This window comes from Peromyscus californicus, unplaced genomic scaffold (assembly GCF_007827085.1).
Source record: "Peromyscus californicus insignis strain IS unplaced genomic scaffold, ASM782708v3 Scaffold_4__1_contigs__length_199733344, whole genome shotgun sequence".
Lineage (NCBI taxonomy): Eukaryota > Metazoa > Chordata > Mammalia > Rodentia > Cricetidae > Peromyscus > Peromyscus californicus.
The window spans coordinates 100848269-100873067 of NW_026294562.1; the positions used below are offsets into that span (position 1 = coordinate 100848269).

Sequence of the window (24799 nt, forward strand, 5' to 3'; positions counted from 1 at the left end):
CCCAGTTACAAGTGAAAGAAATCAGCTCTGGGCGTGACCTCAAGAGTACAGGATCCAACTCAAGAAAACATCTTGAGGACAGGGATTAGATTGTGGGCTAGTGGCCGAAAGAAAAGCACGGGCTTCCGAGTCATGGGGTGTTGGTCTTGGTACCGCACTATAGAGTGATGCTAAAGAGGGTGAGGTGCACAGAGGAAAAGTGCCCCTGTAAACGCTGTTTCTGGGGAGTGTTTGAGCGTCCGGGCTTGAGGGGCTGCTGAGAAGTGAAGGTCAGAGGTTAGGAAAACGCCAGCTGGAAACAGGTATGTAAGAAGCTGAATCACTGAGGGCAGCTGTAGTCCAGTCCAAGCGGACGTCGGACTCCAACAAGTCGTGTTTCTGTTAGGCTTCAGGTGGGGTTCCCACCCCATAAGTGGCAGCTGGAGACAGATGTGTATAATTAGAACCTAGGAGCATCAAGGAGCAGAACTGGGTCCAAATGGTGGCTCTTCTCAGCACCTACATAACACTGCAGATTACCTTCTGATTTCTAGATGGGATGGCATCTTTGGTCCCTAGGCTTCATTCATCTGCTGAAGGAGTCAGGCCCCTGGTGAAGGGATCATGAGCTCTCATGATACATGAGGATGATGGAGATAAGGTTGGGCTCAAGATGTCTTGGGCTAAATGCCACCATTTTCTAATTACTCCCTAATGTGTCCCCAGAATGTCCCAAAGAGAGCAGCCTGGATTCCAGCCTGATGGCCCCTTTCTTAGTAGGTAGAGCTCGGTGAGTCCTGAACAGACACTGGGTGGCATGCAATGGGATGAGATGCTTAGAGACTAGAGGGACCAGTCAGCAGGACTAGCAGAGACAGTTCACTCTAGCTGAATGGCAGATAGGCTAAAGGGCCTGTTCAAAACATAAAAACTGGGTTCTGACTTCATAGGTGTAAATCAAGGCCTGAAACTGTGGCTGCTGGTGCAGAGAATATCCTTGGAAAAAATCACTTGTCTCGATGGGTGACCCCCCACCCCCCTCCCCACTTAGCTTAATCTGGCACAGGCAACTGCTTCCCTGCCTCACCTGACTCAAGTCACCCTGAAACAGGCACAGGTCTGAGTTGCAGAACAAAGGTGAAGCACCTACCTTCACCAGCACCCACTGTTCACATCTGTCAAGAGAGAGCTGTGCTTGGCAGGAGGCCCTCAGGATAGGAATGAGCCCTTCAGTAGTGGGGAAATGAAGGTGTTTTCTGTAAGATCCAGCCATGCAGCTGCTGGTAAACCATTCTCAAAGTTTGGGACTGAGTCCTGGGCTGGCTGGCACATAGAAACTGAAGCCTTGTTCTAGCTTAGCTACCTACCACCCCTTTCTGAGTCTCAGGTGTCCCACCTTAAAAGTAGGAGATGGGGGTAGTGGACCAGATGATTGCAAGAGTTCAATTCTAAGCACAGGAAAGTAGCCTCAAGCAAATTTCTTAAATGCTGCACCATGTTCCTCTGTATAATGGCATTTGATAGTGCCCATCTCATAGCACTGCTATAAGGACTAAATGACCCAAAATATGCCAAGGACTTTAAGACAATGCCTGGCATACAGATGGTACTCAGCAAATGATAACCTTGACTATAAACTGTATCTCTCCGGCTTTGGGGCAGCAAGAGTTGCACCTCTGCAGCGGAGCACAAGCTACCCTGACCCTTCCCCACCTGACTAGTGCTGAGGACTCACCTGCACCCACGGTGGCAATGGCACTCTCCTGGCCAATGATGTGTTCCTTCAGTCGCTGCTCTAGCGGGAAGCGGCGCCGCTCCTCTGCCTCACGCTTCCTCTGCTTCTCCATGTACTAGGGGAAAAGAACAAATGGTTCAGGGGGGCTGGCCTCAGCAGGACCTTGGGTTAAAGGTCCCTCGATGCAGGGGAGAGCTGCCGATGCTGGGGCTCCAGGGGTCCTGCTCTGGCTCCTGACCACTGAAGACTGGCCCAGATCATCCCCAGCCCCACTGTTCAGGACAAGCAGGAGTGGCAGGGCCTACCCACAAATGCTTCTTGGACAGAACCAACCATTCTTCACATGGTTTGACAGTGGTTAACTGCTTCCATCCAAGACTGTACCTTTCACTAAAAATGCTACTGGGAGATTTTCTGAATGTCTGTCAGCCTGTCCTGACTCCACAGAGTGCTTCCTAAGGGCAGGTTCCAGCTGTTTCTGTCATGGACTCTGACCCAGCATCATCAGGTGAGTGTAAAAATTAATGTAAGGGGAGGCACAAAAAAGGAGAGAATTAACAGCTAGATGGGGTGGTGTAGGTGTACAGAAAAGGGGAAGATACACAAATATGGAATGCTTGTGGGGAGGGGCTTTCTGGGACATAGGACATTGGCAGAAGCTGGAGGACTGGCAGCCGGGCAGAGGGGCTGAGGGTGCAGGCCTGATGGGAAATCATTTCCTGAAGCAGAAACAGGCAGGTCTTAAACTGAGGGGCAAATGCCAGGTCTCAGGCAGCCCTAGTAACTCAGGCATCTTTCTTGGGAGAGAGCTGACAAGGTAAGGCCCTGTCACAGAAGTTGTGGTTGCAGATGGTTCTTGCGGGCAGAGTGGATGAAAAATACCTGCTGCTTGGGTAGTGTTTTCCTGTTACAGTAGTGACCTTGACAGAAGTTAAAAAAAATAAATAGCAAACAATCCAATTTTGGCTGTTGCTATCAGTCCGTAACTGAAAGCTCCCATCAGTCCTCGCTTTCATATGGAGCAATAATTCGGCGCCGATCCCAGTGGAGTGACGCTTGCCGGCTGGAATCCAGAGTGTCACTGTGCAGCTCCCTCAGGCGCCACATACATCACCTGGCTCTGCCAACTCCAGCCATATATCTGCCTCTATCTCCTCCCTGCCCACAAGCCCATTCAGCACTCAGGCCCACTGGGCTGGGAGGTGCTGATGGCAAGACACACACACACACACACACACACACACACACACACACACACACACACACACACACACACACTTGGCTCGCCAGGGTTTGCTGGCACGTTTACACATTACCATGAGACTGCTGTGTGCCAGGCACTGTGCTCAGCACTTCATCCAGTGTTTCAATGTTTAGAGTCATTATCTATCTGAAGGTGGGCTCCTCTTCTGGCTCATAGTGAACTAATTATTTGGCAGAATGAAAAAGCTTCTCTGTAGACAGATATGAACTCCAATGACCTCATCATTTAAGAGCTAGTGACCTTGGGTAGTGAGTTTTCCTTCCAGGAGCTTAGTTCCCTCACCACAGCATGGCGATGGTGCTCACACCCACCCTCTAGAAAGCTTAAGGAGGGAAGGAGATAAGCACTTGGCCGAGCCTGGCACACAGCAGATATGGGTGGATAAAAAGTGGTAGTCAGAGATGTCTTCCAAGTACCTGCCCTTAGCAAGTGTTTGAGCGCATTTTTCTCTCTTCCTTTCCTTTTCCTTCCAGGAGTGGGGATTGGGCCTAGGGTTCTTGCTCATGCTAGGCAAGCACTGTAACCCTGAGTATATGCCAGCCCTCGTCTTGGATAAATACGATTTCTTTTTACTCCAGCTGGTAAGCAATTGGCTAATCTATCATCTGTTTTTTGTTTTTGGCAAGGGTGGAGGATTCCTTTGAATCAATTCAATCACAGGCAGAGGACCACAGACTGAAAGAAGAGGTGCTCTGGCTTAAGCAGAAGCTGGAACCAAGTCCACTTGGGTGTCCACTGCCCGGGCAGCACCTCCTGAGGCTCCCTCTCTTGGAACCTCAGTCTGCAGGTGCTGTTTCCATATCGTCTATTTCTGGAGACTCCTTGACGACCTGAGGCAGCCATCCCTGGCCACCAGTTTCCCTTACATGGCATGGAATTCTGTCTCTGCATGTTTTCCATGCGGCCTCATAGAACACACCTTTCTCCTTTGTGCCAGGTAATGCCTAATGAGACTTTTTATTCCAATTGTTGAGTGATGTATGACCACCATGGTTCCCCAAGTATTCTCCAGAGAACATTTCTTCTTCCTGTAACTCTTCTTTGGGGTCAAGATTGTATGTTGCTTTAGAAGTTCCATTAATTTCTTGGACAAAGGGCAAGAGTCTCTAGTTACTATGGAAGAGAGCATGGGGAAATAGGTATGAATGACTGGTTTCTTGGGAGCTTCCTAGATGGTCTTGGGAAAGGTTCCAATGAAATTAACCCCTAGAACACACTCAGATCCTCCTAAGCATCAAGTCTGAAATAGCTATTTATTTAGAAAAATTTCTGAACGTGTACAGATTTCTTTGATAAAAATGTACAGGAGGGCTGGCAAGATGGCTCACTGGGTTAAAGCACTTGCTCTGCAGACCTGACCAGCTGATTTCAATGCACAGATCCTATGGGAGGACGGCACAACTTCTGAGAGGTGCGCTTTGGCTGCCACACACGTGCACCATGGCATACACGACTCTGCATTTATATACACGTATCATGTATATCACACAAATTAAAAAATGTGCAGCATGTTGGGAGTTAAATGAGGCCACATGTTACTGTTTTGTGTTGTTTTGCCAAGGCATAGAAGAGTTTGTACTAAAAAGTGTACTAAATCACCTTTTAATTTGTATTGTTTTACACCACTAGGGATTGAACACTGGGTCTTGTCCATACTAGGCACAGGTCACTTTTTAAAAAATCATTTATTTAACTTTATTTTATGTGCATTGGTATAGCAGTGTCAGATCTCCAGGAACTGGAGTTATGACAGTTGTGAGCTGCCATGTGGGTCCTCTGGAAGAGCAGTCAGTGCTCTTAACCACTGAGCCATCTCTCCAGCTCCTCCCCGCTTCCAGGTCATTTTTTAAAGGCATCTGTCCCAAGCCCAGCCTTATGGAAAGCTAGTCAGTCGGGGGTGGGGTGGGGGTGGGGGACAAACAAACAAACAGAAAACTGGAGAAGGAAACACTTGGTTTGTATATTTGTATCTGTTCAATCTAGGGGAGAGGACGCAGAAGGAGAAGAGCTGCACAGATGCAGGCTACCGTTGTGCTGGTTCTTTGAGGCTGGCGGAGGAAGGTACAGGACAGAGTTCAAGGGTCTGCTTTAGGAGGGTTCCACTTATCTAGAAGACATGGCAGGTAAGGAGCCAACAGAAGCAGAGGGTGCTGGACTGAGGTCCTGCGAAGGGGCTGCCAGGAGAGCAGCTGTGCAGAGTGACCATTTTCTTAATAAAAGCCTGGGACAATTAACTTCAGACACTCTCACCTGGAGCTGGCAGTAGCCAGCTTCCCATGCTGCATCTTGGCTGGATAATCACAGCCCCTGGTTTCTATCAGTCTTGATTTAATATGGCACTCCTCCTGGCTATGAGTGCATTTACAGGAAAGGGCTGGGAGGCCTAGCTAAGCTTGTTCCACTCCAAGGTGAGTGGCAGGGCTGAGTGGTGCTGCAAAGAAGGTCTTTGAGTGAAAGGCGCATGACAAGCATCTTGATGACTGGCATGTTTTAAGGGACAGGCTTGACAACGAAGCTGGTAAGGAGAGGGCAGCTGTGTGCTGGTAGTAGGTGGACAGAATAAGTCCCTGGACAAGAGTAGGGTTGTGAGGTGTAGAGGAAGGAACAGAAGAGAGGTCCAGCCAAGTGTGCAAGCTCTCTTGGCAAGGCGAGACAGCCAGAGAAATGGGCTGTTCCTATACCCTCAGGTGTGCCCCATACTTCTGACTCCTAATTCACATCTGAACTTAGGTCATGGTCAGGGCTTCAGGTCCCTGAAATGTGGTGATAGGAAGAACTACGCAGGAAGGTCAACAAAGGGGTCTAGAGGGCACAGAGGAGACTGGGGTGAAGTGGCCATAGCTGAGGAAATCCAGGGTATCCAACACAAAGAAACTGCCTTATTGAGTTATATAAAAAATATAGTAAGTCTGAGGGACACCAATCAAATGGGAAGAGGAGACTATGGGGTGACAGGTAGGAATGGACTTGAAAGCCTCTTGAACTAGTCCATAAAACACACTCCATGTGAAAAGGCTGTCCACAGGGTAGCTAGCGTCAGTCCCGCTGCCCTTGGTGACCACCAGGTCAGCTTCCACAGCCCATTCTTTACTTTTCCAGTCCCTCCTCTATGTGCCAGAGAAGTGTTTTAAAAATCTCACCTCTCTATGGCAACCCAGAGGGCCCCCTGCCTCTGCTTGTACTGGGTCTTCTTTTGAAGGCTCCAGAGCCGTCCTGCTGGGCTAGGGCTCTCTCTCCTGCTGCCAACAGACCTGGCTTGAATTTACTTGTGTGATTTTGACAGTGTCACATCTCTGTAAATGGCTGGGTTGTTCCGAAGACTGGTGAGGGGATGTTAAGAAGGGCAAGCAAGCGGTACAGGGAGGAAAGGAGTGGGATGCTCTCAGGTTCTGGGCATGTGATGCTGACAATCCCATGGCTCCTCATCCTCCATCCCTTGGATAATAAAGTGGTAACTGCCAGGTTTCTCCACTGCCAATCTCCCCTTTATTTTTAGGGGAGGCTTTGACATTGTGAAGTAAATATTCGGTCACTTTGCAAGCTTTCAGTTTCTAGATTTTGGCATCAGTGATGGGTCTTGACTGATCTGGGGTCAGTGTTTTGACCCTCACAGCTCTGGAAGGTTGACCAAGTCACTGTCTTGATTGGAGAGATAAGGGAATTCAAGCCAGATCTACCGGTAGCAGGAAAGAGAGGTCATTAACCCTGGAAGGCTGCCTCTGGAGCCTGTACTTTCTACCTGGGGATGAGAGAAGCCTCATCTTCACTCAGTTTAAGGTCTAATTATGAAGGTGAGATTTAAAACACAAATTTGCTCTCTTTGCTTCTACTCCTGGGTTACATAGTGAATTTATTGCAAATAAACCCCAGAGGGTGTTCTGGCCAGAAATATCTAACAATTTGAATCAGAAGGAAACAGTAGGAAGACCCAAAATGAAGGATATTCTACAAAATAACCAGCCTGTACTTGTGACAATGGCAAGATCATAAAAGACAAGGAGAGACTGAGAAACCAGTCCCTGTCAGAGGATCATGAGGGCCAGATGCAGTTTAAGGACCCCAGACTTTTTGCAAAGAGAATCCTGCAGAGCTGGGAATCTGAGTATCATGGGAGGGTTATTTATTATCAATATCAATTATTTTTGATATTGTGATTTTTTTTTTTGTCTTGTTTTTCGAGACAGGGTTTCTCTGTGTAGCTTTGCACCTTTCCTGGAACTCACTTGGTAGTCCAGGCTGGCCTTGAACTCACAGAGATCCGCCTGGCTCTGCCTCCCGAGTGCTGGGATTAAAGGCGTGCGCCACCACCACCCGGTGATATTGTGATTTTGATAAGTGTCTTGACAGCATGTAAGACAACGTGGGCTGAGTATGGTGCTCAGAGGTAGTGCACATGCTCAGTGGTCCTGAGGCTCTGGGTTCAATCCCTACAGAAAAAAAGCAAATTCCCAAAATACAAACAAATCCTTTTTTTTCCCCTTCAAGACAGGGAAGTTTATCTGCGTAGTTTTGGAGCCTGTCCTGGAACTCACAGAGATCCACCTGCCTCTGCCTCCCAAGTGCTGGGATTAAAGGTGTGAGAGCTACCACTGCTCAGTCAAATACTTGTTTTAAACAAACAAGCAAACAAATAACCCCTCCCCCACACACAGGAGAATAAAGAATCACCATGAGTACAACCTTAAAATGATTCAGAAAAATTTACCTATATCTTCATGTATAATTATGTAATTATCTATCTACCTACACACATCTATCTATCTCTCTACCTACCTACCTACACAAACACAACCACTGTGATCAAATGTTAGCAGCTGGGGGTCCAATAAAAAGTTTATTGGAACTTGTTCCATGATTTCTGAAATTGGACCAAAATAAAGGTAGGAAAGTCAGGAAATGGACAGGCCTCTGGGATAATTTCCTTATCAGGACTGTTTGTGACAACACACAAGCCATGTCTCTGATATGTACATCTTCCTTATACAAATATATTTCAACAGAAAGTTCTTGAAGGGTGGGAGGAGAGACCTCACAGAAGCTTGCTCCCGTGAAGCTAGCACCTATGTGGCCCTCGGCAGGGCCACAGAGACAGGCAAGCAGGTCCCTGTGCCGAGATGTGCAGCAGGGAACACGGGACACGGAGCATGATGCCAGGAGGAAGCTGTGCCCGCCTGCCCTCCTGGGTGCCTGCCCACCTGGGTGCCTGCCCCACCACTCCTGCCGCTTCACTCAGGTCTGGTGGGAGCACCAGCTTCTCAGCCTGGGATGCTGGCCCAGGGGAGCATCACATCCCCAGCTACCCTGAAGCAAATGAGAAAATATAGAGATAGGAATGGTGCTTGTGATGCTGTCACTGGGATATGCAAATAAAATATATAGGATGGGCCTATCTGCCTAATATTCCTGCCAATTCATTCTCTGGGTGTGATTAAAATGAGCAATAAATTCCTCGTGAGTCTCAGTGGAGTGAGGAGCGGGAAAGGAGCTGCGGCTGGCATGCGCGCATCCCCCTCAGCTGAATATTCATCATAGGATAGCTCCCCATATTTTTGTTTTATCTGCCATCATGTACACAGAGATATATTTCTACCTCTCTTTCATCTCTTAGTTAGGACATGAAAATGGTCTAGGCGTTAAGTATTAAACTCTCCATGTACTGAAATCATTCAAAGTGAGATCTAGACTAACCTCTTCTGTAAACCTGCCCTGCCCATTCTGCCAGGAGGTGAACAAGCCATATTTTCCTAGAGCCACCTCCACAACCTTGTACACCCCTCCTGAGACACCTGCCAGTTCTTTTGATAATGGAGCAAAGAATGCCTGTCTCTCCCACAGTAGGACAGCAGGCTAGAGCCAGTGGCTGGGTCTCTCCCACTGTGGATCTCCCCAGGGGGTGAAAGCTTAGGCCTGGGGACTGCTGAAAGACCCAGAGAACCTGAGAGCTCACTGCAAGAAAATCATCTGGTCCAGTTAAGGTGACAGAGATTCTGAGAGGCAGTGACATATTTTAAAAGGAGGAATAAAGTGAAAAATTAGGATTACAGATAATTTTAAATATGCAGAAATCACTAATAGTAAGGGGGAAGGAGAGATTTCAGATTCACCTTCTGGGCCAAGCAGGTAACACAAAACACCTGACAGATGAGGACATAACACAGCAGGGACATGGTGGCAGAGTCTATCTCCCAGTCCCTCCCTGTCACTGTCCCATTTGCCATCTGGCAATAGATGAAGAAAATCCAACGCTGCAAAAGTCCTGTGTCTTTAAATTCACATTTTTGGGGAATTCCGGGTTGGCATATAAAATATAGTTGCCAGTAGGTTTAGGCAAAAAGGCCACCTACGTAAAGAGATGTGGATATGGTCTCAAAAGAGTTCATACAGTACCACTGAGGCACATCTCTTTAAAATCCAACAGACAACTTGATTTTGTGTGTCACTTCCTTCTTTCTTGCCTGTTCAGTTTTCCCATCTGTGAGATGGGAGCATTAATTAAGAGCAGCTGCACAGGGTTGTTACAGAAATAGAGAAAGTGTATGTTAAGCACGCAGCACAGTCCTAGAGGCACTCAGTAACTGTTAGGAGTAACAATGTGAGTAGCATTATACATGGACAGCAGGCAGGATATTTTTACTTGCGATTGACCTCTCTTCCAGGAACCTTTTTTGACTAGTCCTCCACTGACTTATTCGCCTGTCTGCCTGTCAGACTCTGAACTCCTGGAGTGACTTACTTGTTTTCTGCTATCTAGCCCACAGTTCAGCACAGAGCTGGAATCCATGACAGTTAAAGAACCTTAAATTCTCTTCATCTTATTTCCAAATCTTCCATAATCAGACAGATGATGCTAACACTCACAATTTTCCATAACGAGTATAATTTGACTAAAGAATGGTAGGTCAAGGTAGAAGAGGCTTGGTTGGGTACTGGTGGGGTGCAGTGTAGAGAAACAGAAGGGGAGCAAGGTAAGATCAGAGAAGCAGTAACTCACACTGTGCTGGATAGTTTTGTGTCAATTTGACACAGGCTGGGGTCATCTGAGAGGAAGGAACCTCAATTAAGAAACTGCTTCCAGCTGGGTGGTGGTGGCGCACGCCTTTAATCCCAGCACTCGGGAGGCAGAGCCAGGTGGATCGCTGTGAGTTCGAGGCCAGCCTGGACTACCAAGTGAGTTCCAGGAAAGGCGCAAAGCTACACAGAGAAACCCTGTCTCGAAAAACCAAAAAAAAAAAAAAAGAAAGAAAGAAACTGCTTCCATAAGATTGGGCTCTGTACTGGGTGGTGGTGGCACACACCTTTAATCTCAGCACTTAGAGGGGGCAGAGGCAGGCGGATCTCTGAGTTCTAGGTGAGCCTGGTCTACAGAGTAAGCTCGAAGATAGCCAGGGCTATAGAGAAACCCTGACTTGAAAAACCAAAAAAAAAAAAAAAAAAAAAAAAAAAAGATTGGGCTGTAGGTTAGCATGTAAGGCATTTTCTTAATTAGTGATTGATAGAAGAGGGCCCAGCCTATTGTGGATGGTGCCATACTTGGGCTGGTGGTACTGGATTCTATAAGAAAACAGGCTGAGCCAGCCATGAGGAGCAAGCCAGTAAGCAGCACCCCTCCATGGCCTCTGCATCAACTCCTGCCTCCAGGTTCCTGCCCTGCTTGAGTTCCTGCCCTGACTGCTTTGGATGACGAGCTGTGTTGGGGAACTGGGAGGGAAATGAGCCCTTTCTTCCTCACACAGGTTTTGGTCATGGTGTTTGTTTCGTCACAGCAATAGACACAGACCTAGACACAACCAGGAGGGCAGGTCTGAGGCTAGGACCCCAGCACCCTCCAAGTCTGAGTCACTGCTATAGATAGCAGGGCCTGAACTCTGTAGGGGCAGCTACAGCTTACTGCCTGGCAGAGAGAGATGGAGCTCAGGGCAAAAACATAGCTTCTCCCACAAAAATCTGCCTCAAAGAGCTAGCTTGTGCAGTTTGGCGAAAACAAGCAGAGGAGAAAGGAGAGCAGGGAGAGACGGAACAACCAACCCAAAGACAATGTAGACGGCAGAAGAGGAGGGAGATGCTGAGGGCACCTCGTCCTAGGCTAACACTGTGGCCAGCACCCTCAGGGGACCATATTTTGTTAAGTGGCCTTCAGTAGCTCTAACAACCTGTGCCGACACTAAGATGCTTGTTCACTTTGAAAGAAACCTTGGCACGACCAGCACCAGCCCTATGTCGTACCATTTGACACAGCACAGACGTGTTCTTGGCCAAGTCTAAAGAGGAGCTGAGGGGATACACTTCCCGAGGCTATCTGGAAGCAGCAGTGTTGAGAAAATAACATTAGGCTGGAGATGTCTCCTACTGAGATTGTGTGCAGGGGAAGGGTGGAGGACTGACGAAGGGGAAGGATGTAGGAGGCTGTAGGGGATGTGAGGCCTGAGGAACTCTTTCCCCCCCCCCCCCCCCCAGAAACAGGGTTTCTCTGTGTAACAGCCCTGGCTGTCCTGGAATTTGCTTTGTAGACCAGGCTGGCCTTGAACTCACAGAGATCCACCTGCCTTTGTCTCTCAAGTACTTGGGAGTAAAGGTGTGTATCACCACTACCTGGCTAAGAACTAATAATTTGCTCAAGACTTCATTTGGCTTCTGCTAAAAAGCAGCTGGGAGGCTGTCACCTTAAATAAACGTGACTGGAAGGCTGGACCAAACAGACGCCACACCGTCTGCAGAAGGAACAACTGCATTTACGTGTCAGTCTGGGAAACACTCACAGGTGAGGGCGGTCCGCACCCCTCCCCCTCCAGACCTTGGCCTGCACAGTCCACCTGGTAGCGGCACACGGATCTATTGGCATCTAAGACTCAAGACCGTATGGTCCCCATTCAGCTTCACAATCTATTTTCTTTAATTTTCAGGCCCCTCTGTGTGTCAGGCAAGTGCTCTGAAGAACTGGGCTACCCCAGCCCTGCAGTTTGTAATTTAAGAAAATAATTGTTTTGTGAAGAAGTAAACCTTTGGAATGTTTACTGGAGTTTAGGCATATCACTTTTTGTTTTCATTGTTGTTGTTTTGAGACCCAATCTCTCTATGTTGTCCTGCTGTAAATCTCTATGTAGACCAGGCTGGCCTTGAAACTCAGAGGTCTGACTCTGCCTCCCAAGTGCTAGAAATAAAGGTGGATGCCACAAAAAGAAAAAAAAAAGATAAATGCGTATCAACCATAAAAAAAAAAGTGACTGTTAATTCTTAGAAGCCACAAATGTCTTGGTCCTCTCCCTCTCCATGTTCATGACAGGAAAGCTCCCTATTCTTGGTACAACCAGAGCTGGATGTGAATTTAAGTAGACAATCATCATCAAGGGTTGGCTTAGTGATGCACGTCTGCAATCCCAGCACTTGGGATTATCTTAAGGCACTTCAGCCAGTCTGCAGACAAAAGATCCCCTATGCTAGAAAGAGAACAAGACAAGGGTCAGAAAGCCAGGTATTCTGAGCTCATTCCTGCACGGACCCTACTAGATATCCTCGTGGTCAATTGCATGTGCTTCAGTTGATAACTTACTCTGGGAGTGCCAGCCTTGGCTATGTAGTAAGACCAGTTGCCAGAAAATAAAAGATCACCTAAGAAGTGCTTTTGGTGTCGCACCTGAAGTAATTGAAAAAGTGGAAGGTTATGGGCTAGAGAGATGGCTCAGCAGGTAAGAGCTTTGGCTGTTATTTCAGAGGACCTGGGTTCCATTCCTAGTACCCATGTGGTCACTAACAACTGTCTGAATTCTGGTCCAGGGGATCTAATGCCCTCTTCTTGCCTCTTCTGGGCACTGCATGCACATGGTACATATATATACACACACACACAGGTAAAACACTCCCCTGCCCGCATCCCCCCCCCTGCAAAAAAGTGGAAAGTTAAATGATGCAGGGGTACCTACAGCCTCCTCTCACTACTCACTTTGGTCTCGGAGGTTTTCAGAAGCTTCATAACCTCCCCTTCCCGGGCATAATCCAAGGGTGTGTGTCCCATCTCATTCCTCTGAAGGGGGTTGGCTCCTGGCAGGAAAAAAAGGATAAATGGTCAGAGCTATACAAATGATTAGCAGGTCCTCAGTATTTACAGGTAGCTTAGGAGCCTCAATTTCAGTATGAATCCCCATGGAAACTTACGAGATTACAGAATGACACGAAAACATATTAAGTTAATATTATCTTATTTTTCTCATTTGAGACAGAGTTTCCTTATGTAGCCCTGGCATTTGCCTCAAACTCAAAGCAAGCCTCCCATCTCAGCCTCCTAAATGGAGGGATTACAGGTGTGACTCACCACACCCAGCTCTTCTCTTTTCTGCCAGCCAGAGTCAGCCAAGTCCTCTGGACCGTGGCTCTGTCTTGGTAGCTGATGAGAGTGTGTATGTTCTGATGACTGGAGGACAAAGGTTAGCCAAGAGCCACATGACTTCCTTCTAAGTGCTGGCACAGAGCAGCCAGTATATGGCATGTACTTAGCAAGGCTTTAAATGACAAGACTCCTCTCACTCTCCGTGCTGGCCGACTCTTCTTCCACAGCCCAGCTCTGGGCAACTCTCTTCCCGACTCTAACCAATGCCAGCTATCTTGCTTCTGTTTTTGTTTTTCGAGACAGGATTTCTCTGTGTAACAGCCCTGTATAACAGTAAGACTGTCCAGAGGCCAGCCTGGCTCTGCCTCCAAAGTGCTGGGATTAAAGGTGTGTGCCACTGCCTCCTGGCATGCCCCCTCTTATTTTAAACAGTGCTGGGAATAGGGTATCACACATGTGATGTGCTCTAACACTGAGCTACCATAGGCCCCTAAAATGCTGGTGTCTGGTACATGAAGAGGCCAGGAGAGGGTGTCTGGTCTTCTGCAACTGGTGTTATGAGCCACTATGTGGATGCTAGGAATAAACCCAGGTACTCCAGAAGAACAGCCAATTCTCCTAACTGCTGAGCCATCTCTCTGGCCACAAACCTACTGTGTTAAAGTGTAGCATTTGGTGTTTAATCTTAGGTTGCAACCATCACTACTATCTAATTTACCCCTCTCCAGGAAGAAACCCCATACCCACTACAAAACAACAAAACCAAACAAAAAACCCCCACAAAGGTTGACTGCCTCTTTTTATGGGTATTTCATATAGCTGGAATTGCACGACATGTGGCCATCACCGTGTGGCTTCTTTCATAGCACATGTTCTCAAGGTTCCTTCATGTGGTAGCACGGCTGAATAATTTTCTGTTCTGTGACATCACATTTTCTTATCTACTAGCTGGACATATGAGCTATTTCCCCCTTTTGTCTGCTCAGAACATTCACAAATTGTTCAAGTCTCCATTTGTTGTTGCCTTTGTTTTCCTGAGGGAGGAGTGTCTTACTATATAGCTCAAGCAGATCTTGAACTCAAGATTTAGTTTCCTGGGTGCTTTACAGGAGTGGGGCACCAAGTAGCCACCCCATTCGCTCTCTCTCAAACTGGCCTTGATACGTAGGCTCAACCATTCCTCCTGCTTCAGACTCCCGAGTACTGGAACTAGCTGTGTACACCACCCTGCCAAACTCTGTACGTTTCCTGTCTTTTCAGTAGATGCCCTGGGGTGACAGTAACAACAGTCTACTGATCACTGTATTCATGCTTGACTCTGCACTTATTATGTGGGTTTTTTTTTCTTTTCATTTAATGTTTGAAACCTTGAGGAATTAAAATCACCAAGACACAGACATGGAAACTGGACTCAAGTACAACCATTAGCCACAGGCCTACTGTTGTTGGAGAATATTATTTTAAGGTGTGTTACTTTTTTTTTTTTTTTTTTGGTTTTTCGAGACAGGGTCTCTCTGTGTAGCTTTGCGCCTTTCCTGGAACTCACTTGGTAGTCCAGGCTGGCCTTGAACTCACAGAGATCTGCCTGGCTCTGCCTCCCGAGTGCTGGGATTAAAGGCGTGTGCCACCACCGCCCGGCACTTTTGTTTAACTCTGTGAAGCTGTGTTACTGTGCTTGTCTAAGACACCTGATGGTCTAATAAAGAGCTGAACTGCCAATGTCGAGGAGGAGAAAGGACAAGTGGGGCTGGCAGGCAGAGAAAATATATGGAAGGAGAAATCTGGGAGGAGAGAGATCAAGAAATGAGAGAAGAAGGAGGAGGACATCAGGGGACAGCCACTCAGCTACACAACCAGCAACGGAGTAAGAAAGGAAGGTATACAAAAATAGAGAAAGGTAAAAGCCCAAAGGCAAAAGCTAGACTGGATAATTTTTTTTTTTGAGTTCATTTTTTTTTTTTATTTTGTAATACAATTCAGTTCTACATATCAGCCATGGATTCCCTTGTTCTCCCCCCTCCCACCCTCCTCCCCTTACCTCCAGCCCACCCCCCATTCCCACCTCCTCCAGGGCAAAGCCTCCCCCGCGGACTGAGATCAACCTGGTAGACTCAGTCCAGGCAGGTCCAGTCCCCTCCTCCCAGGCCAAGCCAAGCGACCCTGCATAGGCCCCAGGTTTCAAACAGCCAACTCATGCAATGAGCACAGGACCCGGTCCCACTGCCTGGATGCCTCCCAAACAGATCAAGCCAATCAACTGTCTCACCCATTCAGAGGGCCTGATCCAGTTGGGGACCCCTCAGCCATTGGTTCATAGTTCATGTGTTTCCATTCATTTGGCTATTTGTCCCTATGCTTTATCCAACCTTGGTCTCAATAATTCTCGCTCATATAAACCCTCCTCTTTCTCGCTAATTGGATTCCCAGAGCTCCACCCAGGGTCTAGCCATGGATCTCTGCATTCAGATCCCTCAGTCTTTGCATGGGGTTTCTAGCATGACAATTAGGGTGTTTGGCCATCCCATCACCAGAGTAGTAGACTGGATAATTTAAGTAAAGCTGGCTAGCAACAAGTCAAGCTAAGGCTGGACATTTATAAGTAAGAATAAGCCTCTGTGTGTGATTTATTTGGGAGCTGGGTGGCGGCCCCCCCCCCAAAAGAGTAAAGAGTAAAAAACAAACAACAACATACTGTTCTGAGCCAGGAGTCCACCCTAGCCCTAGGTTTCCCTAACTCCAATGCTCCACACCCTCTGCAGAGTGGCAATGATACCCTACTGCTGAAATCCCTCCAGTGCTCCTTCACCGTCCACAGCACTAAGTATGGCCTCCGTAGGGAGGGGGGTGTCCAGCGAGGAGGGATCTTCCTACCTCCAGTAAGGTTCATATCTCCCCCATAGCCTGGCTGAACAGAGTGTGTGTTTATCAGCACTACTAAGTTTCTAGTCTTTTAAGAACTCAGAGGCTCACCCAGAGCCTCATTCTTTCTTTAAGATCAGTTGGCACTTTCTGGGCACTGCACACCAGCGGCTCTGTGTGCAGGATGGGGACTGGCAGGGCTAATGAGCAGTTTCTTCTTTATATACTTTTTTTTCCTTCAAGATTTACTTTAATTGTATGTGTGTGTGTGCAGGTGCCGACAGAGGTCAGAGGCATAGGAGCTGGAGTTATGAATGTTGTGAGCTGCCTGATGTGTCTACTGGAATTGAAAGCAGCACTCTTAACCCATGACTTCTCTTCAGCCCCTCCCCCCATACTTATTTTGTTTTTGGTTTTAGGGAGGAGCTGGCCTTAAGCTCACTATATAGCCCACTCAATCCTTGAACTTGACGAGCTCCCCTGCCTGGTTATCCTGAGTGCTGGGAATCTGTTTTTTTTTTAAATCCCTCCTTACTGTTCTGTGGTAACTGGTAATCTGTCTATTGACTCCTTTGAGTTTTTTAAGGCCTCTTCAAATACTGCCCTCAATCCTGTGATCAGTCTTTCTGTCTCTTTTGCAGACGTCTTTTCCTGTTTTTAGGGACAGGTGTCCTCTGAGCTTGAGTCTAGTACAAACTAAGCTCTCCAAGAGCTTATGGGGACATGATGAGCTCACGACAGTAACACAGGCGAGGTTGGCCACTGTGCTGGAGGACAGGCGGATAGACAAGAACCACAGAGTTCAAGAAGGATCAGAGCATTTGGGGTTTATTCTCTTGGCATGGCTCTGCTTTCTGGGTGCTGGGTACTGGGGTCCCAGGAGCCAGTGTCAGGCATCCTCCTGCTCATTCCCATGGCACAGCTGGGCCTGGGGCCTCAAAGGAGTAATGGAGAGACCTCTCCTTTCTCTGACCAGGAGGGGCGTCTTGCCATTAGGTAGGTGCTCTGTGGAGTGGGGTTAGCTCTCCAGAGGAAGAGGAACTAGAAAGGGAGGAGGAATGGCACAGGGGAGGAGGAGAGAAGGTGAGAGAAGGCGGCGGTGGAAGAAAGGAGGAGGGTGAGATCAGCCGCCTCAGACAAGCCTGGCTGTCAGTGATCTATATTTGCTTACAGAATGAAAAATGTGTGCCACAAACATCGGCCACCGAGTAATCTCTAGCAAGAGTCGTGTCACTTCTCATAAAGCATGGGGTGGGGACAGTAGGACCTCTCTGCACCTGGGCCAGTCAGCACACTTTCTCTTACAGCAGCGCTGGGCCTCGGCTCCAGTCCAGAAGACTCTCAGGGCAGGCTACTCGCCAGGGGAAACCAGCCGGGTTCTCCAAGGTTCTGGAGCCTCAGGGCAGCACATCTGCCCACTTTAGGAAGGCTGAGGCGGGGGCACCTGGATAATGTCCATCCAATATTACTCCCCCAGACTCACACCCTCCCTCTGACTTGACTAATTGCTCTAATAATTGATAGAACCTGACTTCTACCACTGATCGATTTCACCTTCACGACCAACGGCCACAAACCATTACACTCCAATAAATAACCACGCTGGGCCTCACCCGGTTGCCCTCTCCGGGGGCATCAGGATGGCCCGTGCCCTGGCCTGACCTCCCCTTGCCTCCCACCCAGGGCCCCTCCAGGCCAAGCAGCTGGCCTAGAGGGCCAGGCCTCTGGGAGCAAGTGAGAGGGCTGGAAGGAGGTGGGAGCACTAATCGCAGGCCATCCGTCACCTCCCACTGGCTGTCTGGGGCTGGGGCGAACACCTGGAGCACCCTAGGCAGTGTGGTGCAGGACCCCTCCTTCCTCTCCTGCTCCAGATTAGTTGTCCCAGCTTATAATATTTGATAAATAGCAGCCTGGCTTCCTGGCAGCACGGATGCGGCTGCGCCTGCCCGCTACAGCTGTGGAAGGTCACTCATTGGGGAAATATGTTTCTGTCAGTGGTATTGAAAAAAGTTTAGTGGAGTGACAGGCCTCGATTTTTCAAATTTTATTAACTCCATCCTCTTAACCATTTGTCTTGAATTCCTTCAGATTCTGGGGGATCTGTCAATAAGGATTGGGCCCAGAAAGTAGGGTAGGGGTAGTTGGGTGGGCAAGGAGCTGGTGCTGGTTGGTGCTGCTGTGGCTGGCTGAGATCTCTTCACCCAGTAGGTGAAGGGAGTGGAAGGGGGGTTGGTGAGAGACACCGGGCTCACTGGTGCCTAGGGAGCCTACTGCTCTTCTCGGGTCAGCATGTGCCTGTGATTTGACAATCATCCAGGCTCCAAATGGGAAGAACCTCGTATGAGTCTTCTGACTCCCAAGAGTTCACTTGTCACCTCTCTCTACTGCATCAGGAATAGGTGGTCCCCTGGCTCCACTGACTCCATCTTTTAAGACTGAGTCTGTCTTCTCCAGGAAGGCCTCCTTACTCCCTCCCACAGGCTGTTTGGGACTGGAGCAGAACTCAGCAAAGCCTGCATACCACCTTCTACACTCCCATAGCCTTCTGTCTGTCTTCCTGCAAGAATTCCATTAAAGGCTATCACTATACACTGTCTCCGCCTTGCTATACACCAGCGCAGGGCCCAGAACAGATGCTTACTCATATTTGCCAGAAAAACCTGTCTTCTCAGGAGCTCTCTTTTGAGGCCGAGAGAACTTGACAGTTGTTCTGTCTGCTGGAAAAGCCTTCCTACAGCAAGTATGTGGTCATGCCCTCCTTCCTGTAAGAGAGAGCCCCTAGACTCTTTGCTCGTCCCAGATGCCTTTCTGTCTGTCGTGAGAAAAGGAGAAGCACTTCCCTTCCAGGCTGGGAGCAGGCGGGGGAGGATTACCACCTGCTGGCCGGGTACTTCTCTACTGTTCCGACTGCTGTCCTGCCTACCTCTATGGGTTTTATGAGGAGACAAAGTTTGAATATGGTTGAAAAAAGATTACAGTGATCTCTGTAAAAGCTTTCTCATTCACTCTTCCTCTTCACATTTACCTCTGCTCCTCTGCTCCCTTCGTCCTGACTTTCATGATTCTGGCAGTCTCTCTCCTATCTGCAGTGAGAGGTTTTGGTGAGCATTACAAGTGTCCCTCCATGATTAGAGGTACCCAATGTAGACTAGTATTTTGGGAAGTAAGCATTCGGAAAGATGGTGGGACAAGCTGTGTGCCTTCCCTGTCACCACACTCATTCTGGCATGAGATCTGTGTAGTTCCTTCAGTCCAGAGCCCTGCTCCTTGTCCTTGTGACTTCTTAGATCCTACATTCTTCAAGGACAGTGGCCAGGAATCTCCCCTCTGGGTTCTTGTTCTCCTCATTCCCTTTTCTGGTCATGGCCTGCCACACTTCAGCTGTCACAACTAGTCTCCATAACTCCTGAGGCCAGACACTGACCAACTCTTCTTGCATTCCCAGAGGCAGACATCTAAGGCTCATTGACAGCGACAAAGGAAACACAGCAGAAGGAGCAAGAGTCTCCTGAGGCCTTATGTGGAGTGTCTTCCATGTTCCACATACTTACTCACCACTGCTCAGCATGTGCACACATTAGACAGATACTCTCACAGACGTGCCGTGCCTCAACCAAGAACAGTGATAAGGCATGTATCCCAGGCCGTATCTTCTGCTGACTATACCCATGGATTTAATCCTTGGCAATTTGGTGAAGGAAGCAGGGGAGGTATTGTTTTCTTCCACTTTACAGATTGCCTGGGTCTGGTAGAAGAGTAAGAGCAGGGACACAGGCTAACACTTGCTGGGTACACAGTCTTTACATACTGTGCCTGAATAATTCATCACATGAAGAGAAAACAGGCTCAGAGTTGAAATAATTTGCCCGTGGTCATAGAGCAAACAGTGAAGCTAAGATTTAAAACAGGGGTTCATTCTCTTTCATAAATGTTTGAAATGTTACATTTTTTTTAAATGAAGAAGCTCACTTTGCTCCCCATCCCACCTCAAAGTGCCACCAAAGGCCTGATGACTCAAAAAGACATCAAGACCATCTCCCCCTCCCTCGTCCCCTTCTCTTCCAATGTGCTTAGATGCTCTAGGGCCAAGCAAGACAAAGAAGTTTCCCATCATGGGCTGGGGACAGACATCGCTGTAGAAAGGGTAGGACAAAGCATTTCCTTTCTTTCCATTCAGGGTTCCTGGTCTGGGGCAAAGGGAATGGTAAGCCACAGTAACTCAACTTCCTAGACAGCACCCAGAGACCTTTCCTCTGATGGACAGCAGGAGGGGCTCCACTACCTTCTGGAGTTTGGGTGACAGAAAGCTACCACTCAGACACTCCATCAAGTCCCACAGCACAGACAGGCCAAGGACTGGCACACAGTGAAAGCAGTAGGCCTTATCTTCTACCAGAACCCAGACTGGAGGGGGACAGACAAGAGAAACCAACACGTTGGATGGAGGAGTGAGGAGATGGATCGGTCCCCTCCCATCATGCACCATGAGTCTGGGGAGCTGGGAAACCACAGCTGGGAGGAGCAGAGGACAAACTCAGTACTTGGCTCAGCAGGTTAAGGTATCTGCCACCAAGACTGATGACCTGAGTTGGAGCCCAGGGACTTCTATGATGAAGGAGAGAACCAACTCCCACAAGTTGTCCTCTGTCCTCCACATGCATGCTGTGACGTGTGCATGTATGCACACACACACACAGCAAATAAATAAACTCGGGGAAATGAACAGCCTTTGAGTCCTTTCCTTTTTTGAGTCATTAAAGCACTCACCTCACCATATACTTTCCACAGAGTGCCTCATCTCCAGAACCAAACATACTAGTAAAGGGTGCTTTGTGAGCCTCTAGAAAGAGGGGTGGGTGACTGTTGGGCAACTGATGGTCCGTGTTAGTCATGAGACTAGCCTCTTCCTGTGTCAGGACTACCTGTGAGCTCAGTCAGGCACTTAGAGACATTTGATGGGTTGTCTCAGGAAAACCCTGTGGTCACAATGAAGAAGCTGGATGTCAGTAACATATGGGATGTCAGTCAGCGATTGAGAGACAATCAGACCCCAGGAGGATAGGGTAAAAGATAGACCAGAAGAGTTCCAGTGACAGTAGGTGGGTTTGGTCCTGTTCAGCATGTTTATTTCTGCTATGGATATCATGGGCTGGGCTACCTATTAAATCTGTAGATGTAATTAGGGTGGGAAGGGTACCCAACACATCCGACAGAAGATTGACACTAAGAGGTAAAGTATAAAGGAGGAGTCATAGGTTTTGGAAGAGAGACAAAGTAGAGAGATTGTTCTGGGAAATACAACTGGTGTAGAAAAGGGTTTAGAAGCCATGTGAGAAAAATGGCTCAAGGAACTGGTTGGTAGTTTGGGCTGGAGAAAAAAAAGAAGTTCAGGAGATCAAGCCGGCCATCATGCAGAACTGGGAGGTTAATAATAAGACCCTTGGATGCACTCCATGGCTGACTTGCTAAGCATCAGAAAGTTTGAAGTAGAATGTGGTACAGCCAAGTTCTCCAGCACCAGAAGTGCTCATGTACTGAATGGATAGATACTTGGTAAGTGTACTACTGAAATGTCATTTATAGTTTTTTTTTTTAAAGATTTTATATGAATGGGTATTTTGTTTGCACGTATGTCTGTGCACTACTTGTGTGCCTGGTACCTATGAAGGCCTGAAGAGTATGTCAGATCCTCTGGAAATGGAGTTGCACATGGTTGTGAACCACCATGTGGGTGTTGGAACTCAAACCCTGGCCCTCTGCAAGAGCAGCAAATGATCTTAACTACTGAGCCATCTTGCCAGTCAGTCCCTATTTTTCAGTATTAACTGCTAATTTCTCTATATATTCACTCATTCATTTAAAGATACTTTCTGAGAGTCCTTCACACGTCTATCAGTGTGCTAGGTCTGAGGGATACAAAGTGAGTAAGAAGATGCTGTTTCTGCTCCTAGGGAGCTCCTGATCCTGCAGGGAGGAGGGGACATGCCTATCTCCAACAGTAGCATGAGCCTTGACAGCAAGACTCAGTACAAGGGAAGTCTAGCTTCAGTTCAGGTTAGTCAAAGAGTTCTGGTGGAAATTCTCACACATTTGACTGCCAAATTCCCCAAGTAGCTTAATCAGGACCAAATCACTCACTGAAACTCACCACACCGTCTGTGGGAATAGAAGCACACAGTGAAACAGAATTTGTGGATGTTTGTGCTTGATGTTTTGCTCTTACAGCCTGAGTTGTGGTCTTTGGCTGGGACTTGTTTATGTACCTACAGCTTGTCTTACAAGTGGCTGTGGTGTCAGGGTGAAGTGATTTAGCCAGCAGGGCTACCCAACTCTCCATTTCTTACCCACCCTATGGGGACTGCTTCAGCACAGACATAAACACGCTCCTGCCGTTACCTTATTGCACTCGTCACATGGGGAGGCTAGAAGGCTTGATTCAGGGATATGATTGGATTTTAAATCCCAGTCTCACAGGATTTTAATTACTGGTCTGGGGCAGCAGGGCTAGGCGCTGGCTGCCTTTGGATGGAGGAGGTCGATACACCAGTCCACAACATATTGAGCCACAATGCCTGCAGACTCTATTGCTCTATTTAATCATCTTTTGCAAAATTTACAGTGGAACAGGAGGGATCAATACGGAATTTATCACATTCTCTTGTAAATATGAGCCAGGAAAGAGTTCCAGGCAGTTTGTTACTGAGTGGGAGGGAACATGTCTGTGTACAGCTGGGCATTAGGAGATGAGACAAAATCCATACTTCTTGGCATAAGCTACAGACACTCAGCCAAGTGCCTCTTAAACCTGAAGGCAAGTTCAATGGGAAGAACACTGATCCATTCAACCAACCAATCAGCCAACCAACATTCCAGGACCCACTTTACCCTGTAGTGTTGACTGTGGAATCTGGCTCATGAGAAGATAAGCAAAATATAATACAATGATCCTGTCATTTATGAGGGTGAACCTGTGCAAGTTCCCAGACAGTCTGGTACCCTTCTTACACACACAGGAAATGTAGATGATAAGAGTCTGTACCTTGTGGTTAGTTATTAGAAGAGATAGAAGCCTTGGCATGTAGTGAGGTTTCAATGAGTGACGACAGCTACTGTTAGGCTTCCTCTAATTGTCATTACTAAGCAGTCCTTCCTGCAGCAAGTACCACCTATGAATATGCATGCATCTGGGCGGTAAGCAGGGAGCTGGTGGCCTTACTTTCACAGCAGACAGGAGGGGGACTGGGTGCTCTTGCTTCATTAATAGCCTGGCCAGGGCTACTGGTGGCAGAATCTGTGGAGCCAAGAGAAGGGGTGCAAGAAGGGGATGTAGAGAGGGATCTGTTTTTCAAATCTTTAACTGAAATAAATCTGTACATTTTAAGCTTTCTCACACTGCTGTGGGGGAAGAGAGTAAGAAGTGAGTCTCCTCATGTAAGACACCAGGGAATGCCTGAGAGACGATGTAAGGAGTGGCCTCCTGAAGGTTAAGCAGACTTGTATAGCTGGAGAAGTAGGAAAAGGCTTCTCACAGGGAAAAGTGAATGAGGAGGCTTGGAGAAGGGAAGACTGCTAGGGCACGAGTGACTTAGCAGGTCCTTGAAGACAGCTCCTGTCTAGTTCCCAGACATTGTCCTGTGGGCCCAGCAGGGACTGGTCCCAGTCTCAAAGCAAACCATCACCCCTGCATCTTTGAGAGAGTGGCAGAAGACTCATGTGGATTGCAGAGAACAAGGATGCAGGGTGAGGCATCTGGGTTGACCTTGGTCACTGGAAATTGCTGGAGGTTTCAGATCAGGGGAGCAAACAATTTTGCAGGGCAGAGGCTGGGTTGAAGGAGATCCTAAAGGAAGGTAGGGCAACAATGAGGCTGCTATAGTGCTGCAGGCACTGTAAAGCCTGAACTAAGTGTGAGTGCGGACACAGGAAAGATGGACCTGAGAGGAAATCCTCAGACAGACAGGGCTTGTTAAACACTGAGGCACAAGGCAACAGACTCACTTATAATGCTTTCCTGTTGAAGCTGGTAGATGGTGACAATGTCATTCACCATTGACCAATGCAGTGTGGAAGACAGTGTGAGGAGGGTAGGTTTGGACACACTGCATGTGAGTTGTTTACAGAATATTACCATCAGCAGAGCTACTGGCAACATGAAAATGCCTTGTTTGTTCTAAGGAAAATATGCAGGCCAGTGTGGTCAGCAGAGGAGGTGAATTACCAAAGGAATGAGCACCCAAACACATGGCACATGCAGAGCCAGCCAAGCAAAAGGCAAGTCTCCTGCCTCAGACCCCAGCTCTCTTTGCACATGCACATAATGCTTTGAGTAGCATGTGATGGCACTGGGGGCCAGAAGCTCAGCTCATATTTTTTGTTGAAAGTTTTGTAAAGTTATGGGTTTCAGACTAGCCCTATTTCTCCTCCTCCCCCCAACCCAGCACACTGCCCTCAAAGGTGTCAGCATGCTCTGGATAAAGCAGAGCTTGGAGCAGACTATATAAGAGCCTGGGCCCCTAGGCTTTGTCAGCCTTGACTCCCCTCCCCATCTTGTAAATAGCAGCTGAGCCTGAGGAAGCCAAGCTTAGGTCTAGGCTAAATTCAGCAGTTGTAATTATTCTGCTGGTGTTTGGGGCAGAGGCAC

General features: G+C 48.0%; 1 protein-coding gene across 1 annotated transcript in view; it reads right to left on the bottom strand.

The window, feature by feature from the left end:
- Clpb (caseinolytic mitochondrial matrix peptidase chaperone subunit B) overlaps positions 1 to 24799 on the bottom strand; it is a 143422-nt gene that overhangs the window by 39235 nt on the left and 79388 nt on the right. The window contains 2 exon segments of the mRNA XM_052761133.1: positions 1715 to 1829; positions 12916 to 13013. Coding sequence (XP_052617093.1) covers positions 1715 to 1829; positions 12916 to 13013 — 213 coding nt within the window.